Source organism: Pseudorasbora parva, chromosome 10, assembly GCF_024679245.1.
Source record: "Pseudorasbora parva isolate DD20220531a chromosome 10, ASM2467924v1, whole genome shotgun sequence".
Lineage (NCBI taxonomy): Eukaryota > Metazoa > Chordata > Actinopteri > Cypriniformes > Gobionidae > Pseudorasbora > Pseudorasbora parva.
In genome coordinates, this window is record NC_090181.1 from 29,976,426 (window position 1) to 29,996,462 (window position 20,037).

The 20,037-nt window shown below is 38.1% G+C and overlaps 2 protein-coding genes across 5 annotated transcripts in view; one reads left to right on the forward strand and one right to left on the reverse strand.

Annotated features, from left to right (window-relative positions):
• si:ch211-266o15.1 (zinc finger MYM-type protein 4) overlaps positions 1–11,848 on the forward strand; it is a 45,690-nt gene extending 33,842 nt beyond the window's left edge. Inside the window, exons 24-29 of the mRNA XM_067455819.1 lie at positions 5,485–5,629; positions 5,800–5,951; positions 6,184–6,298; positions 9,755–10,003; positions 10,115–10,238; positions 11,033–11,848. Coding sequence (XP_067311920.1) covers positions 5,485–5,629; positions 5,800–5,951; positions 6,184–6,298; positions 9,755–10,003; positions 10,115–10,238; positions 11,033–11,243 — 996 coding nt within the window. The 3' untranslated portion in view covers positions 11,244–11,848. The remainder of the gene's footprint in view (positions 1–5,484; positions 5,630–5,799; positions 5,952–6,183; positions 6,299–9,754; positions 10,004–10,114; positions 10,239–11,032) is intronic.
• Positions 11,849–17,454: 5,606 nt separating this feature from the next.
• gjb9a (gap junction protein beta 9a) overlaps positions 17,455–20,037 on the reverse strand; it is a 6,980-nt gene continuing 4,397 nt past the window's right edge. For all 4 annotated transcript variants that reach the window (XM_067455825.1, XM_067455822.1, XM_067455824.1 and 1 more), the window contains exon 2: positions 17,455–20,037. This exon is cut by the window's right edge and continues 792 nt beyond it. The gene's annotated coding sequence lies outside the window, so the exon portion shown is untranslated.

A 20,037-nucleotide genomic window follows, 5' to 3' on the forward strand; every position in this document is an offset into this window, starting at 1 on the left:
AGCCTCTCCCGGCAGAGAGTTCAAGCATCTGTGGACTCGTCCCTTCAACTTTGGCCATCTTTCTTACAGTCCGCGATTAGCTTTCTTTGTTTTCTTCATTACAGTTAAAGTAACGTCTGCTTTTCGCCAGTCCCTCACAAGTTTCTCACTCACTTCAAACTTTCTTTCTTCTGCTCGGTTATGCACAGTGAGCGAGCGCGAGCGAGTGCACGCATGCGCGCGCGGCTCCCGCTCTGCCCTAATGCGACTTATAGTCCAGTGCGATTCATGTTTTTTTCCTCTTCATGACGCATTTTTTGACTGATGCGACTTATAGTCCGGAAAATACGGTAAATTGTTTGGATATAACTGTTGGGAAAGCTACTCTGAAACTGTAGCTTTACAAGCTACTTTTAAGTTAAAGTATTAGTTACATTTAAGCTACTCTTTTGAAAAAGTATTTAGCTACACTACAAGTTACTATCAAAAAGCTAGCTACATTGAAACTGCTTTTCTTTTTTTTCTTTTTTTTTACAATGACATTGTATTGTTAATGAAGAATGTTATACTATTTAGGGTTTTAAGCAACATAACACAATGTAAATTATTTCAAAGAGTATAGGGTGAATTCAGGTTTATTGGGGCACTGTTATTTCAATGGCAAAAACTGTCAATCATTTGATTTTGTAAACTATCCAATACTATGAATGAACCGATACCATTTTTTCAGAACCAATCCGATAATAAAAATTCTGAGTATCGATAGCGATACTAAACCGATCCGAGACCAATGCAGTTTTGTTTAAAAATTATATGTAGAATTTCTAAACCTTAGTGTGTTGAATTGAAAATCACTCTTTTGTGAGTTAAACACAATTAACAAAATACAGACCTCATTATAAAGAAAAACAACAAATAAAAAAATATAAAACCCCATACAACAAATAACAAAAATATATAAAATCCCAATCTATGACAAAAATAGCCTACTACTATAGATGGTGAATAAATTAGATTACTAATTACTTTTCATGATTAGTCTCGTGACTAATCACGTGATCTCTATTTAAAACAAAAAATGTGATTCTCAGTTTATCAAGAATCATGGAGCTTTAGAACTGAACTGAATGATTTGACATATCATGTCCTAAATTTCAAGATTTGTATGCAGTGTTATTTTCCGAAATGAAATCAAATCTGTCAAATCTAGATGGAAGTTTAGAGTATGCATTAAATTAAAAGTAAAATTTTAAAGTTATGTGGCACTAGAGAAGACTTGAAATGGAGACTTAAAATTGCCACCAGAAACCTTCATGAATGCTGTTATTCTAACTGTAAAGAAAAGAAAATGGTGCAGTGAGAAGTGTGAAGCTGTCAGATGGCAGTTAGGAAGGTTCTTAATATCCCTCCGGAGGGAACCTGGCATAAATGTTAGACTAGCTTGTTTAAAGTGTGAAGCTGAAATGCTTCTGGAACTTGGTACATAACGCCACAAAGCCAATACAATGAATGCAGGCCAGATGGGGACAGAAGAAGCTGAAAGTGAAGGAATGGTGATGATGATGGAGGAGTGGTTGCCATGGAGGCTGCTGCAGTTGAAGAAAGTTGCCTTAAAAGGAGATGAATGTGTCTGCAAAATGTGTTTTTTTTTCACATTCTGAAGTGTCTGTGCCTGCTTTATAAGAAGCAGATGTTATTATTTGTTTTTGTAGGCAAACTGGCATTTATTTTCAGTATTATAGGGGTGAATTTAGGTTGAATAAGACACTTTTTCCCAGTCATCTCAATGGCAAAAAGTGTCCCAATTAACCTGAATTCACACTACCTCTTTATTAACCATCTTTATTTGTCGTCATTCATTCGAAAATCAATTTGATCTGTAATTGTTTACATATTTTTAGCAAGAAATCAGTATATTATAAGCCTTCATTGATATTGTTATCCTTATTTATATTAGGGCTGTCAAAATTAAAGCATTAATGCGTTAACACAAATTGACTTTAATGGCAGCAAATTTTAGTTTGATCCGTGATGTAGCCCATAGTTAAAGAAATTGAGACAAGCCTTATACATAAAGGATGCAGCAGCAAACATTAATAAGGAAAGAAATAATTGGATAACGTGTCCAAGTCCTCCCGTTCTCTGCAGTCCAAGTCCGAGTGCGATGCACTGCAAGCTCACTCTTGCTCATGTCTGAGATAAATCATTAACACCATCACCATTTACAGTACGTGTTTTATTGAACTAAATACATTACAATCGGCTAAAACAAATATGCCCATTACTTTTCTGAACAAGAGAGCTCCCGAGTCTGTGTGTGTCACACGGTTTGCGTGAATCGTGGCGCGCACACACACACACACAAAAAAAATACTATAATTTCAATAGGGAACGCACAAGTCCTAAAGGGGCCACACTATATTCCTACTCGTGAAATATAGACCTCCTCCAGGTATGAACATGTACATGGAACTAGTTTTTTGAAAAACATATGTGACCTTTGAGACATGTCTAGTCTTCTTGCTCTATGAGTATGGTTTCACTAAGAATAAACGTACATTTGCATAAAGCATGCATATTTGTCCATACCCATGTTGATTAGAGTATTAAAAACTTAATTTAAGATACATTTACAACTGATAAAAATGTGCGATTAAGTTGCAATTAATCGCGAGTTAACTCATGACATTCATGCGAGTTACAGTCACAGCCGTAATTTATATATATGTTGTCAATATAAATTATTGTTGCTTCTAATGGGAATAACAGAATAAGTCATTTGGATTCTTTTTTTCTTGGTTGAATAAAAGAGTGAATCAGCAATATTCCCATAAAATGGAGTATTTTTCCAATATTTATCATGATTATTTCACAACTACTTGCCAATTGGGTAAATATGTGGAGATGAAATACTGATTTAAGTGTTGTTCTTTTTTTCCCCCTAAAACAACCAACAAAAGGAACACTGAAACAATATTAATTTATAATATTAATCAAATAATTAATTATCTACAATGCAAGTTACTTTTTTATGGACTAGTCAGCAATTAGAGCTGCAAGATGCTGGATAAAAGGAGAATCATGAATGTTTATTTTTTTTAAATGGAGCTCACAATTCTGAATAGATGACAAAATAACTAATTTACTAGAGGTGAATTGCTGCAGTCTGTTAAAAAAATGATTCTTAATCATTTTAATGAATGACTCAATGACTATCATAAAGTATAACTTAATTTATTTAAAGGTGTGGTTGCATGCTATTTCACATTTTTTAACTTTAGTTAGTGTGTAATGTTGCTGCTTGAGCGTAAACAGTATCTGCAAAGTTACAGCGCTGAAAGTTCAATGCAAACGGAGATATTGGCTTTTAAAGTTATGGCAGTTTACAAAAACGGCCTGTTTGGACTACAACAAGCTTCTTCCTGGGTTGGTGACATCATAAACCCTTGCTAGTCACTGCAGATGTGACTTCTGCCTGTAATGGCAAGGGGCGTGGTGTTTCACTTCAGCCAATAAAAATACATGAAACTTTATTTGGCCATCTAAACAATCTAAGACCATTGCGTTTTTTGGAGGGATGGGCTTCATAGAAGCAGGAAGCAAACAAGCCGTTCAAAGGACAGTGGAGACAGCGATGTGGAATAAAGGTAAAATAGAAGAAAAATACAATGTTTTTTACAACTACAAAAAAATAGTTTTAAGTTTTAAGACGTGTTATACTGCGCCCCATAAACACAACCAAGCCTAGAAAAAAAACACGGAACCACCCCTTTAATTACTGGAGGATTCTGCGTAGTGATGTTACATTCGTGAACGAATCGTTCTTTTTGAACGAATCTTTTAGGTGAACGAATCGTTCTCCTTCACGTAGTCTATTGACTCGTGTTTCTCGTTCACTGAAATTCCTCCCTCCACCGCAGCGTGGTGCTATTAGCAGCGACTGTTTCAATGACAGCAGCGCTGTCGACTGTTTCATTGTGTCAAAGAATGACAAAACCTCAAGCCAATAGCCTTCGAGTATGAGATGTGGCGGAGCATGTGATTTGTTGAATTCAGTGAACGAATTGGTAGGCTATGTCGTTCGTGAACGAAATGAACCAGTGGTTGAAGGATACTGATAGCGAACAGCTCGGCTCGTGTAGGTGGCATATTTGAAGCAAAGAAAGAAACGTACACTTTACCACTGTAATGAAAACTGTGTAATAATGCAGGTTGATGGTTAAATGATTACTACAGAGTAAAGTAAAGTGTGTTTGTATTTTATTTTATGTTTGAACCGTTTACTTTATTACGTTTGAGTCATGTCATGCACTTCTCCAAAAACTGTAAAACAAATAAAAAATTGTGACAGTGGCCTATGGTTTAAAAGATCTTGTGTGTCACGTCAGTAAATAGCATTCTGAGCTACTGAACGAACTTCACTGACCGGATTGCTGTTTTGAGTCTGAACGAGAGAGAGATCTCGTTCGTGAACGAAATGAACCAGCTCTGTTTACCATAATCCCAGATATATGAATGTCTAAATGTCTGAGCAAACAATTAAATGTTAATCATGCAAGACACCATGCTTTGGTCATCTGAACCACTTGTTTAGACTTATTTAATGAGTAGATTATGCACATTTTACTAAAGCCAAATTAGTTTTTTGTAAGTAAATACGTTCGTTGACTTAAGACATTACACATAAAACACTCTTTTCGTCATCTGTGGTCATATTTATGTAATGTTTTTTTTTTAAATGTTACTGAACGAATCAATTTTGGTGAACGAACTGAAAATGAACGACTCTCTTAAAAGAATCAATTTCCACCACTAATTCTGCGTGTTTCAACAAATCTCCTGAAGGCTTCAATGACAAGTCACATGTTGCCACCTACTGGTGTAACGATGTAATTGATACAATCTTCATTTGAATCGTTACTTTCAAAAGGTGATTTTTCTCTCATTTCGATCGTTACCGTAGACATCAAACAAGCATCTGAACTATTATTCCAGTACTTCTGTGATCATTTGAATATTTGTAACACCGAAATATTGACACTGTGGTTGTAATTGGTTTCATTCCTATACATGACAACTGTTCTCTCTGGGTCAGCACCAACACAGATCTGAATGTTCGTGTGCTGTGATCGTACTGGTCAAAGGTTTAATAGACACACAAATCACTGTCATTTAGGAATAAGATTGTGTGGGTGTTTTAATCCAGTCAATTGGATTGTGCGTGGGTGTTTTAATTGAATTATATATTTTTATCTACAATGTCATGTTTTTCACTATTTTAAAGGGGTAGTGTTATTTTAGTGTTACTTGTATATTCTTATAGTATTTGTTAGTATTTTTAATTAGCTTTTCATTTTAATTTGATCTAAAAAGCCTTTTTACAACATATTTTCAGATATTGTGTAATCCATTGTTTTTATTTTGTTTGATCTTTATACGTTTACCTTTCATAATGTCCTGTTTCTTTCTTGTGTAGTAATAAGTAGTGTTTTGTGTCTCCTCCAGGGTCGTAAGCGATCTGGAACGGATACATCAGGCAGCGTTTGGCTTAGTACGTCCAGCGCAAAGCTTAACCAAATGTATGGAGTCGAAGCTTGGGCCAGCTGGGTGAGAATGAAAACAGGACAAAGTGAACAGGAGCAGGAGTCCCGTAAGTTGACACGCATGGGTCAGAACATGGAGTCGTTGCCTCTCCGTCTGCCTCGTGACTCACTCAGCGTGTGTCATTAGTAAAGGTCACTGTCGCAGTTGGTGTGTGACATTGCGCTGACCCACCATGTGTTTTAGCAACTTTTTCTTCTCCCACTGTGTCTTATTCAGAAGGCCCCATGACTGTGAAGGAGGATGTGTTGAAGTGCACTTCTGCAGATCTCAGTTACGGTCTGTGTCGTTTCATCAAGGAGGTCCGCAGGCCGAATGGCGAGCTGTATGAACCTGATAGCATCTACTACCTGTGCTTGGGCATTCAGCAGGTTTGAGAAGAAAATAAATCATTCAAAGATTTTTTTTAATATTTTACTTCATCCGAATGGTATGATATACTTATAAGTGACTTTTAAGGCACTTGCTATGTGAACACACAATTGTGGACATGATTTGAAAAGGTTAAATGGTCCCAAAATATATAAAAACACTTATTTTAATGCATTATATCTTTTTAATAAGCATTTTTAGTCACATATTCTGTCTTCACCCAATTCTTAGTGCCTGCTTGAAAACGAGCGTCTTGAGAATATCTTCACGGACTCACTCTATAGTCAGTTCATCGCTGACATCACCACACTGCTGAAGGACTGGGGAAATACATTGCCACCTGGAGGTAAATATAAACGACCTTGTTTTGTCACCTGCTGGAAAAAAAAAATCACATTGTTTGTCATATACAATATATGGCCTGCTGTTCGCATAACCAAAGCCAGTCACCCATCAGAAACCTAGACTAACTACTGACACCATATCAATAGCTCCACTTCTAACTGGACACATTATCCAATTATATATTACATATTTTCAGCATAAAATGAAACTTAACTTTTTTTTATGGAAGTGTAACCATTTACTTGTAAAGTGGATTAGCTTAATACTTTAAATGTCGTGTTATTTTTATATTCCATATAAAAAAAGATAAGTTTAGCAAATTTGTAATGGTATTAACGTGCATGCAGTTTCACAGAATTTTAACAGGAGACTACGTAGAATATTTGCACTTTTAAAACACTTTAAATGTATCTGAAATTAGTAAAAAATAATAATAATTAAAATATTTTTTACTAAAATATTTTAATATGAAACCAACAGTTCATTCAAAAAGGTTGGGGGTCAGTAAGATTTTTAAAAATAAATATTTGGTTTCATCAAGGATTTATTTAATTAATTAAAAATGGATGGTAAAGACATGTGTAATGAGACAACTTTTTATTTAAAGGTGCCCTAGAATGATTTGAAACAATATGTTAAATTGTTCTCTGCTATCTACATAGAGGGTATGTGGCTTATTTAAGGGCAACATTTGTCCAGATACAGTTTTACAGGTCCATTTACAACCCTATAATTTGTCCCCAGGATGTAATGCTCTGTTTTTGCCTTATTTGGAAGAGTCATGAATATTAATGTTGAGCTCTGCTCTGATTGGCTTTTTTCAGCAGCTCAAAGCAGTTCAGCGAAACAGCTCTTGAGTCCTCACCGTCCTGACACAACACCGACCGGTTAAATGACACTAAGCAGAACATCTCAAACGGAGATTGATAAAATGCAGCTTAATTGTTTATTGGTATTTTCAGATCATCCGCACACAAGAAAGAGCTTGCGTTCGTGCGGTTGCCAGATTTCAGTAAATAAATCCCCCAAACAGCTTTTCTGTAAAAAGAACCCGTATACTATCCAGTGTTTTACCTAAACAATCACACGGGTGATCTGAAAACACCAATAAACAAGTGAGCTGCATTTTATCAATTTCCATTGACTTTCGTTTTAACTTATATTGTGGAAAAGATGACGTATGCTAGAAGGATCGCGTGATCTACGGTTGTATTTTGTAGTACAAAATAATATTAACCTTATAACCCAATATTTAATTTTGTATGGTACTTGGAGTTTCCTATTGTTACTGTACTAGCATCTTGCGTCATCTAGACAATGCAGTCTCTAAGAAACTTTCAATTTAATCAGAAATTGTTTAAAGGGTCATGAAACCCCCTCTTTCAGCTCAAATCCACCTCGTAATCTTTTTGAAAAATGCTACTTAAATGGGCGTGCATGCCCGTGAAAAGAGGGGAGGGGGTGGGTGTGGCAGAGCGAGGCAGGGGAAGAAAGAGGGGGGCGAGCAACTGTCATCTATCAGTGCAGAGCAGTGGCCCATGCCAAATCTCAACAAAAATATGGGGTTAAACGTAACGAAATGCAGGATTTTTAAAGCTGGCAAAATTAAAGTCCAATAAAATACACTGACAACCGTCTGTTTGACCATTTAAAGTAACCGAATGCCTACATATATTAGATTAATCGGAATTGTTTAAAATATAGAAATGCATACACAATTATTATTGTCATTTATAAATATAGAATTATGTTTGTATACACAGTATAAATGCATATTTTTTTAAAGAAAAAAACAACAACCGTTATGTACATATAGCCGAGATCTAACTTACGCGCGTCCCAGAACACCCATAATAAAGATGGACAGCGACAGTGAAGACTACAGTAAAAGCAGTACAGAGGGCTCTGCTGAGGTGGAGGACTTTTCTCCTCCTGAAACCCCAGGGGAAGATGGTTCAGATAGAAAAGTCCTCCGGACTTGGTACAGCATTGCCGGCAAGACGCAAACTGCGTTGCTGAGCAAAACCGAAGTCCACCTGTCTCCAGTTCTCGTAACTTTCATTCGAAAAATGTTTGTTACACACATAAAGCTTTGAGGTGTCGCTAGTTGATGGCCAACCAACCGCCCGCAGCCAGAGACTAGCCCTGGCAGCATCGCGGGGAAAGCCATGCAACACACCCGAATCTTTACACCAGGGAAACAAACACTTACGACCCATCATAAACTCCTCTCATCTACTCCGTGAACACGCAGACTGTCACTTCTGTCATTTGAAAGAACCACGTGCTGTCATGAATAATTAAGAGACGGTGTCTTCTCATAGGATAAGAAAACTCAGTCTCATTAATAATAATGAGACACCGATGCGTCACGTAGCACTATTAGAGCGATGGTACGTCACAAGCTGTGACGTGGACGCAATGTAGTTTTTAAACCCGGAAGACGAAAATAGGGTGAAAAACATAAAAATTGACCAGATTCCCCTTTTAATTAAATCTAACAGATGCTAACATTATGTTCAATGATGTTCAACACACATACCTCTGTTAAAATCTCAAAAATTTAGCTGTAGGGTTTCATGACCCTTTAAACAGCTAGTCAATAAGTGGATAAATTACTTACTGCTTGCTGGAATGTAGTTGTCCATATCTTCAGTTTAAGAAGCTGAGTGAAGCTTGTTCAATTTGTTGTGGTAACCGATTATAATAAACCTCAACCATGTGTCATGAGAGCCGTTTTTGCTATCTTCGAGTGTCTTGTTTACCATCAGTAGATTCGGCTTGTTTAGACAGATGCAAATGTTGGAAGCGTGCATATAAATGATCCCCAACGCTTACGTCACGGTTGGGTTTCAGTTGAGAAGCACTTTTTTTCTCGTTGAGTTTTTGATTTACGAGATTTACATAAGAACTAGGAGGCAATGGTGTTTGAGACTCACAGTATGTGATGTCCATGTACTGAACTCTTATTATTTCACTATGCCAAGGTTAATTCAATTTTTCATTCTAGGGCACCTTTAACACAAATTATGTTCTTTTGAACTTTCTATTCACTAAAGAATCCTGAAAAAATGGTCAACAAAGTTCAACAAAAATATTAAGCAGCACAACTGTTTTTAGCATTGATAATAATAGATGATCTTGAGCAGCAAATCATCATATTAGAATAATTTCTGAAAGATCATGTGTTGCTGCAAATTCAGCTTTGTCTTCACAGGAATAAATAATTTAAAATGTTTTTACTTAATTTTTGGATTAAATAAATGCAGCTTTGGTGAGCAGAAGAAACCCCTTTTAAAAATGTAAAACTTTACCGGCCCTAAACTTGTGATCAGTTTGTACATGACAGCAAAATGAAAAAATTTCTTCACCAGGATATTTTTTTGGCTCTGGTACAAGAATTCAAATTCACTCTTGTTGTAAATAGGCTTTTACGGTGGTGATGATGTTTCCGCAGGATATATAAATTCACGGGTCGAGGAGGAGTACCTTTGGGAATGCAAGCAGTTGGGCGCTCTATCTCCAATTGTTCTGCTCAACACGCTGCTGTTTTTTGGAGCCAAGCTGCTCAACCTCAAAACGGTTGAAGAACATCGACGTCTTGCTTTCTCCAATGTCTCCCACTGCTCGAAGACCACCAAAACTGGCATGACCTCCTATCTTCGGTTCAGACTGCCCAGCAAGGAAGAGGAAAAGGACAAGAAAGGTGAGGGTGAGGGCTGTGCTGAAGATGCAATGACCACATTGTGTCTGTACCTTTTCAAAGCTCCCAATCATGTGAGTGTGCATCTGTGCTCATAATATTATGTTCATCCAGCACCGGCAGCTAAAAGGAGGAAAGAGGAAGAGATGGTGGAAGAAGAGTTTTTGGAGATGCCCGAGAATGTGGAGAACCCCTTACGCTGTCCTGTCAGACTCTACGAGTTCTATCTCTCAAAATGGTGAGTACTTTTGTTTTCAGGAAAAGTAGATGATGATTTTTACAGCCAAAATTGTATTTTTGATTAAAAGTAGTAAAGGGACAGTTCACTCAAAAAAAATAAAAACATTTTAATGAACTGAACACAAAAGAACATATTTTGAATTTTGGTAATTAACAGTTGATGGTAGCCATTGTATTAATATTAGAAAACTGGAAATGTGATAAGGGTCAATTCAAAATACTAATAAATATTATATCTATAAATTAATTATTATAAATTAACACTGCTGCAGATGCTTTCAAATGACATATGCTGAATATGGCTCATGTTGGACTCCATGTCATCTGGTTACAATGCAAGACATTAATGTGTTTAGCACTAAATTAGCATACATTTGAATCTCATTAAGAATATGAAGGTATATAATGGCAAAAATATGAACTACTTTAATGACTTTTAATAATGATACAGACTACTTAAAATTATTGTTTTCTCCTTTTAGAGCTTGGAAGATGTTTTGTCATATGTAAGAGCAGTTTGGATTTTCACATCTCATTTTGTTTCACAGAAGAATGAAAACGACACGCATTTGACATTTTTAAATGAACTATAATGCATTTTATTACTCTACAATCTTGAGCAGAGATCGGGACTGAATTTTGAAGTACAATTATGCAGATTCTTGGATGAAGCCGCTTTAGTTCTGCAATTCAAATTGCTTTTGATTAGAGAAGCGTCACTTGTGTAGTCTTTTTCTGATGCTTTTAGTTTGAGACATCCTTTGTAATGTTCATTTTATTTTCTATCCACAGCTCAGACTCTGTGAAGCAGCGTCCTGATCTTTTCTACCTGCAGCCCGAGGCGTCCTGCCACCCCAGCAGCCCTGTGTGGTACTCAGCCCAGCCATTGGATGGCACCATGATGGAAAGCATGTTCACACGTATCCTAGCTATACGGGACATTCACCTGGACTCTAAGCATCAGCAAAAGTACCTGGACTCATCAGAAGAAGAGAGCTCTTAAATAGAACCCACAAACTTTGAGACCTTGCTTTGAAAAAGAACTTTAAAAAAAAAACATCATGGGACATTTAATGACATCTACGTATTACTTTTTATTCAGACAGGAATGGGACAGAAATTAAATTGTGCACAAGCTAAACAGACATTCCTTAAGTCATTATTCTATCATGAATGTTATAGAAAGTTGAAATGAAATTTGGGGGGAATTGTTTGGTTTTTAGTCACAGTAGATATTGTTTTTTCAGTATTTAGTATTATTTAGTGAAAGCTTTTTAAGTTTAAACATCCATCATGTCATTGTTGGTAACCTTTGAAAATATATATGAATTCTCAGATAAATGACTAGCTTACTTCTGGTAAGATTTGAAAAGGTTTGCCATTGATCTTATCATGTTTTCTGGACAATTGCTACTTTGTACACTTATTGACATGTAAAGGAACATTCACACTGAAAATGTTCACAACCAGAAGTCAGTTGTTTTCATTGAAAATTGGCGATGCTACAGATTTATGGTAACGGCTATAAATCTAATTCTGAGAACATTTTAATGGACACAAATTTGTATATTCTCGTGTGCAAAATGAAAAAAAAAGAAAAAAAAAATCTCTTTTTGAATGTGTGCATCTGCTTAAAATGATTTTTCTCTAGACCATAGACATACCGGTACGGACGGCATCAAAACTGAAAGATTCACTAAAAGCTCCAATTTTGATTTCAGTTGGTCTTTAAAAAACAGATGTTTTAGATGTCTTGCTTCTAGAAAAGATTTGAACATTTGACTGCGAGGCATTCATGGAGTCAAAGTGTCATGTCTCAGTCAATAGAGGGCAGTCCTGCTTTGTTAGTTCAAGTGACAGGACCTTGACATGCCAACAATGGGAATCAAATAAGCAATGTTTAGCCACATGATTATGCTGATATTTGCACAGATAGATGCAGCGCCAGCCTACGATGTAAAGCCAATTGTCATTCGCTACCATGGTAACAGAGCCGAGCTGTTGCATGTGCTTCACACTGTATTCGGAATGTGCTGCTGCTTTTGAGACCCGTGCAACACGGATATGAAAAGCACTTATACATGCATCAGCCTTCGGTAATGGAATTGACTAACTTAACCAGCTCATCCCACATCAGGACCTTTTATTAGAGCATTGTCAGGCTAATGTAAGGGGAACAATAAGTGAGGTAGCTGAAAAATTTACAGTTGTAAAAGGGCAAAAGCTGTTTTCACAATCTACATCTATCAATTGAGTATGGCGGACAGAAAGATGCATCTCAGGAACAGATCACGTTTATATTGCCTTTTCAAAAAGAGTGTGTGGGCGTGCTCCGGGCAGATGAGGTGTGATTCGAGAGGGTTCGAGAATGAGAGGAGAGTGTGTGGGAGAGAAGTACAACAAAGACAGGCAAGCTGGCAGTGCATGACTGAATTGCCGCTTGAAAAAATCCAAACCCCAATGTCAAAGTTTGCTTTTTTAAAACCCCTGCTATTGGCGTAATGTGCTAAATGTTTAATTTAGATGAGGTTTTCATTTACACACAGATAAGACAAGGATATTGGCAAATGCAGATAACATCTGATGAAAATCTAAGCCATCTTATTAGAGGTCAAACCAAATTGAGATAAAAGTGACTGAAAGGAAATGAAATGAGTGAGGCAAAAAAAGTCCTAAGCTCCTGATAAGTGCTAAAGCCCTGAAGCTGCCTCAAAACTCAGGGGAGGGAGCTGAGAGTGTGATAGAGAGAGAGAGAGAGAGAGAGAGAGAGAGAGAGAGAGAGAGAGAGAGAGAGAGAAAGAGAAAGAGCTGCCGTTGGTGTTGATATAAGAGGCTATTTATCAAACCAACTGTGTTTCTGTGTGACGAAGGACAAGACTGAGAGCTGCAAGATAATGCTGAAATACAGACTGGATTCCTGGACACTTTTCACACCTGGACCACCGGTGCACAAGGGACTTGTACTGTCCATCTGTCTTCCTGCGACGCGATGATTGCTAGTTACGGCAGTGATTAACAACATGAAGAGAGGCAATGCAAAGAGACCATGGAGAAGTGTTATGTCACATTTAAATGAGGAGAAGTGAGTTTTTGCTCTAATACTGTGCATTTCTGAAGAGTAAAGATGCTGCCTCAGGAGATTGGGAGCTCTAAATTTGGAACAGAACTGCTTATATCTGAATAAACCAAGGGGATAGACAGACATACAGCTTCTTTGTCCGTAATACACGAAAAGCTACACTGTTGGCATGGATATGTAAAGTGTACTGTCTTACAAAGTTGCTTCCTTCCCACTTGATGTTGCTGTCAAGCTGTGCATTTAAGGGAAGCATGTCTCTCTCTTTTTTTCCTCCAGTGAAGCCATTTGTTGTGTAACCACTTGCCATCACCAGAAGACTAGTAAGTTTTTATTTGTTTTTTTATTTATTTGTTTTTAAATAAATCAAAACTGTTGTGTCTCCAATAATTTCTAAGAAGACCTTGTACACATGCTCTGGCAGTGTCACACGATAGACTTCTGGAGGATTGTATTGGAGGTTGTGTAGAAGGCCATCATCAAGAAGGGAAACAATGGGAAAGCCATTAAGTCGTCCCGGCTGCTTAAGGCAGAGCCCTTGTTGTTCGAAAAAAGTTGATGACAGGGAGGGCTACAATGAAGATGGGTACATACCTCAACGCTCCATTTATGACACAATGTGCATCAATGAACAGATCGACCACAGTTCGGCACACAGCACACTGGGTTCGAGAAGGGGCAGAGAAACTGACTTCTCCAGCAATGGTTCCCTGGGAGCAGGTGGAGAAATGTTTGACACAAGGTCTTCTGTGCTAGTCAGCAGTGGCAGAAAACTGGACGAGAGGTTCATATTTGACTCTCTGAAATTAGCAAATGATGAACTAAGCAAGTCACCAAGAGGGTTCGTGAGGTCAGCGTCCCCTAGCGTATCCTGCAGTTCAGCTCCAAGCGGATCCATGAACAAGCGGCATCATCACCAGGACAGTGGCAAGAAGGACAACCTCTGCCGTCACTCCTGGAAGGTTCTGTCTCCGCCAAAGTTCCCAGAAACGTTTGAACTCTCCCCAGGGGAAAAGAACTACTTGAACCCAGGAGTTGCCTTCTTTCCAAATAGCATCACCTCCCCACAGATTTCACCCTTCTCTGGATCCCCTTTTTCCACTGGTACGCATACACCTTCAGTGTTCTTCTCTCCCTCTCCCTTGCCCTACCATCAGCAGTTCAACAGGCAATCTTTACCTATCCAACCGTCTTCACCAAGACCACCACTGTCAGAGTTATCAGTCAGTGCCCTAATGACTGGCCAAGAAGACCAAGACAAATTACAGATTGGCCATGGTATAAGGGATGATGGGTGTATGGCAAAAGATAATCGGTTTCTGACTTTTAAACCCCAGAACATTGAGCCTGAGAGAGAACCGCTGCCGATCACCCCAGAACCTGAAACAGACACAACACCCCTTCTGCGCTCCCAAACATCAAAAAGACCTGCCATCTCTCCCACTCCAATGGAGTCCACCTGGCCCCGGCGACTGATTGGGAGGAGAAGGACGGTAAGACAAGGTGGTGCAGTTCACAACCTCCCAATTCTTCCCCCACTACCCTCTCTGCTAATGCGGAGTGTCTCCGATAAAAAGACCATTCCCCGTCTTTCCCCATTCCCTGAGCACCAGGGAAATGTGGATGGACAGCTTGGTAAGTCTTCACTGACAAGAGATTTGAAGGATTGCTCACTTCAAGAATGGAAGATCTTGCGAGAGCAAGAGGAGCGTAAAGCTGAAGCATCCAAAAATGAGAGTGTGATTGAGGAAACTTTAGTAGAAGAGAGAAAAATGGTGCTCATACATGAGAGCGCTGAGCCAGGCATTGATGAAAATACTACTCCCGAATGTGCAGAAGAAAACTGGGAGGCTGTGTTGGAGATGGTTAATTCACTTTGGGATGAGACATGGAATGAAGATTTGCAAAATGTTGGCTCTCTAAGGCGCTGGCCTCTTTTACATCCTCCATCGGGTTTTGGTGGCTCAGAAGCTCCATCAGGTACAAGCTCAGAACTGGGTGCTGAAGACATGTTGGAGATTGAGAAAATGAACCAAGAGGTTGTGGAAAGCCAAGATGACGATGAACCAGTTTTTCAGTACAATTTACGAACATGTGAAGGTAAAAGTAATGTTATTGTTATTCAGCCAGGGGGCCATAAACTTGCTCATGCGAAGATCCCAACCAGCTTAGATCTTGCCACCATTGATGCCCAAATGGGTAACAAATATGACCATAGCGAATCGCCAGATTCCCACCTGACGCTAGACTCTGATTCAAGTGGTGTCTACATGTCAAATCCCAGCCAAACGAGTAGAGAGGACATAACTTCTGATAATGACAGAGCTATGTCAGATCTTGGAAGTATTACATCGCTTATTCAAGGAGAAGAGGGAAAAGACTATGTCAGAAATACTGGGGCATACTCTTCAATTCCAAAAGCAAATAAATTTGCAACTTTCAGCAAAAATGATCCCCCTGGGCTGAGAGCTAATAGCGTAGAGCTAGGAAGGCAAGCATTTTGTAAAGAGATTGCAACCAAAGCTACAGAAATACAAGCACGCTTGAAACCTGTTGACAAAGGATCTCTAACCCAAGAGATTCGTAACACTGTGAACACACCAAAGACTGATGTACCTTTACCACTTTCCCCATCCAAACATGAGGCTAAAGAAACTTTATTAGTCAAGAGCGACACTGATCCATTTGTTGCCACAGATAGTTTTGTCTACCTGGCAGTATCAGTGCTTCCCCCACCCCAGGAAAGCGTAACCAAACCTGCACTGGAGGAACCATTGCCTCCTACTTCCTTTGCCAAACCTTGCCCTTACCCTGATGAATGTGACTTCCTCTCTACAGATAGTTTTGTTTACCTGGCTGCTCCTGACTGCCACCTGCTGGTTACAGAGGGACATTCAGTATATGGTGACTCAAAAGATTCTGAATCAGAGGACAGCGGTTCAAAGGCAGACTTTGTTCTGGCCTCTGCGGTAGGAGGAGATAGCGATTGGGACTCAGACCTGACTGATTCTGAACCCGAGCCAAACTCTTCCAAGCCTGCGTGGGACTACTGGGAGGAGCTAGAGCAGGGGGTGCTGCAGGAGCTCTTCAGCGATGACCAATCAGATGCAGACAAACTGCTCTATGGCAACCAAGCTCAGCAGATTTCCAGCCAGCGTGGGGAGTTGGCTGCTATTGTTATACAGGAGCTGGAAGAGGTGTCCTCACAGTACACACAGGGGGCAGAGGCACACACTGAGGTGAAGTCTGTATCCTAACTCGTATTACTGCACTGGCAAACCTATTGTATTAGATCCCATTTGATAATTCTAATGCTAAACATAAACAGGTATTTTTGCTTTCCTCTCTTTCTCATTATTTAATCATGTATATATTATTTCAAAGTCGTGACTCCACCATCTACAAGTATACACAATACAATCTGGATGTGGTCTTGATAGCAATTTTGTTGAAGCACAGTTCAAGTCTCTCTTTTAAGCTGCATTTCTGTTTTAACGTTTTTGTCATGGTGGACAGCTTTATGGGTTTATTGAGTTGTTATTGATTTCAGTGTTATGTTGACCAGTAAGTATTTGTTAACTGATAGGTTTGGCTATTAGCAGGTGATCGTGGATGCAATATGACTATCAGAGATCAAGCATAGGAGCTTCAAATCTATTGCACACTAATGTTACGTCAATAATAGATACACTGTATGCTGTGTGCTCTGTATAACAATAATTCATGTTATATGTTACTGAAATCATTTACTAAGATCATTTTTAAAATCTGACTGTGAAAGTCCTGAATGGCGAATAGGCAGATGTAGAGTTTTTGACCTCCTTAATAAAAGAGCACAGTTTATAGCACAAATAATGCTTAATATGCAGTCAGATGTGTGTACTTAGCTCAGTTTTTAAAGTTTAAATTCAGCAGGGAGAGTTGCTTCACTTTTTAAACCATTGCAAAGGAAATGCGTTCTGTCTGGGTTGTCAATAAATCAATTGTGAAGGATCTAAGTCTTCATTTCTTCATTTAATTTATTTTCATTCTTAGCTGTTTACTTAGCATGCTGTTGGATAGCCTTCTCAGTAAGTCAGTAAGTACACCCCCCACCCCCAGCCTCCTTTCCATCGCACCATCTGTCTCATGGCCTACATATATATGATTTCTCATGTGAATTATTTGGGATCAAGTGAAGGAGCCTGAAATTCTGGTGGTGTTGTAAGGGCCAAAGTGGCTATTTTTAGTTAAATTAATTAGTTCAGTGTGAATGAGGCCAAACTGAACGCATTGTGTGCCAAGATAATACATAAGTGGGTCGTGTGCTTGGGATTTTGCTGCCGCCCTTCCACTCATCGTTGTTCCTCAGTAACCTACATAATGCTCGTTTTGTTCCATCTGTTTTGCATAGTATGTATCAACATTGTCACTGTTGTTTCTGGGTCCAACATGAATATTTTGGCTTTGACTGAATATCCTGCAGCCAGACATGACATGCATTCCCAGCACTGGGATGTCTCTCTTATGTGTTTCTATGAAAGACATAAAACGGTCTTAAGACCTTTTAGCAAGGTTAGGTGTGGTTTCATACTCCCTTAGTCTTACTATTCCTGCATTTTTATTTATATGGCAGAATATGTATGCTAATATGCTCTAAGTAAATTGTATCCACAGGATGCAGAATTGGAATGACGGAAAGAAGAATATCAACAGTTACACAACCACAAAATGGGCAAGAACAGAAAAGTTGGTCTAAGCTGCTTGTAAACTTGTAGCTGCTTCATGTTTTGAGTCCATTTTGAAGATTTGGGGGTAAACGGAAGCATTCTCGGAAATAGAGTACTTTCACCATGGTCAATGGATCAAATGTTATATTGTATAATATATGCTTTATATCATATACATGATTTACTACAATTCAAAGGTTTGGGGTAGATTTTGGAATGTTTTGATATTATTTTGGTGAGCATAAGTGCACACTAAAGCTGCATTTATTTGATTAAACATACAGTAAAACAGATATTGTGGAAAATTATTACATTAGCCTATTATTATTATTTAAAATAACTTCTATTTTAACGTGTGTGTGTGCGTGCGTGCGTGCGTGCATGTGTGTGTGTGTGTAGACATTTAGCCTATTAGTCATTTTTAATATAAGTATATATCCAATATGTATCATAATACTGTAACTACAACATTACGTGACCATTGAATATCACTCTAATTTAATACAATTTTTTACATTAAAACTTTAACTTATAAACCATAATTATTTGCAGTAAAGAAGGAATATCTGAATGTATATGGGTATGTGCTGGTATATCTAAAAGTGTGTGTGAGTTGGTTTGCGTTTGTGAGTGGGATGGATTGTTTGCTGTGTGCATTTGAGTCGAAGCCAGGGCACATGTGTAGGAGGAGCAGCACAGAGTGAGTGAATCATACATTAGGACATTTGCTGTATTCTTTCTGGTCAATGTACTGAAGATTGAAAGATTATCTGCTGTTAGCAGCAACCTGCCAATGCTTCAAATTCTCGAAAAGCCTTAGGATTAAAGAATCACGTTTGTTCTCACGTTATCATTGAAACACATTCAAATAAAGATATAGGCCAACGCAATTGGTTTTATTTTTTATTTTTTTACCCTTGGTGTACAGTGTAATATATTTGTGTGGTGTGTGAGTGAGATAGAAAAGGTAGGAGGCATGTAATCATTGGTTGCTGAAGGCAAAAGATCAAGAGGTGCTTTTTATGTAACATGTAAATGAAAGTGCACTGTGTGCTAAAAGATTTTATTTTTAAAAGCATTCTAGGTACGAAAGCAGTGTAGGCTGACTGAAATTTTAACAGAAAAGATCCAGAGAGCATCAGATGAATTATACTAAGAGTTTGAAATGCTGTTAAGAGATTTGATGTGACACATTTGGCAAGCCATTTTAAAGGAATAGTAAACCCAAAAATTGTAATTCTGCCATCATTAACTCAAAGTATGGCTTGATTCTGTGGAACAAAAAAGGAGAAATTCACATTAGAGCTGCTGTTGATGAGAGTGGGGAAGTCAATCGAAAAGACAAAAAAATAAAAGTGGTATTCTTGATTGTTTCAAGTCTTCTCAAGCCATATAATAGATTTGTGTGAGGTAAAGAAAAGGCACCATCCACTTTCTCAATGACAAAGAGAAGCTACATTCTTCTTTACATATCTCCTTTTGTGTTCCATGGAAAAAGAAAGTCATACAAGTTTCAAAACGCATAAGGGTTAGTAAATGTTAACTGGTTCCCTGTTTTGTGGGTGAACAATCCTTTTAATATAACAATGACTTCTGTCAGTTTCAGAAAGCCAATGAAACCAAGGCAACATTTGCACCTAAGAGAGATTTTTTAGATATTGTACACTGAATACACGCACAAAACCTTGAAATGGAGACATGTAAATGTTGAGGTCGATACCATATTTGCATAGAGCAAGCAGACATTGATTGTGAAGAGTCAAGCTAACCTCACCCAGCATTACCTTTTTTCAAATGCATTGTGCTTTTAAAGTTAGTTCTAAAGTGCATTTTAATCCTAAAAAAATACATACATTTTTATAAATACATCAAGCATGGTGAAATTCCTGCCTACAATAGAGATGTGATATAAAAAACGAAATGTCATCTTATCCATCCATCCATCCGGTTTCGTTTGAGACCGTTTTGAATGTTTAAGAAAAATGTTTTTTTATATCCCATGCAATCTCATT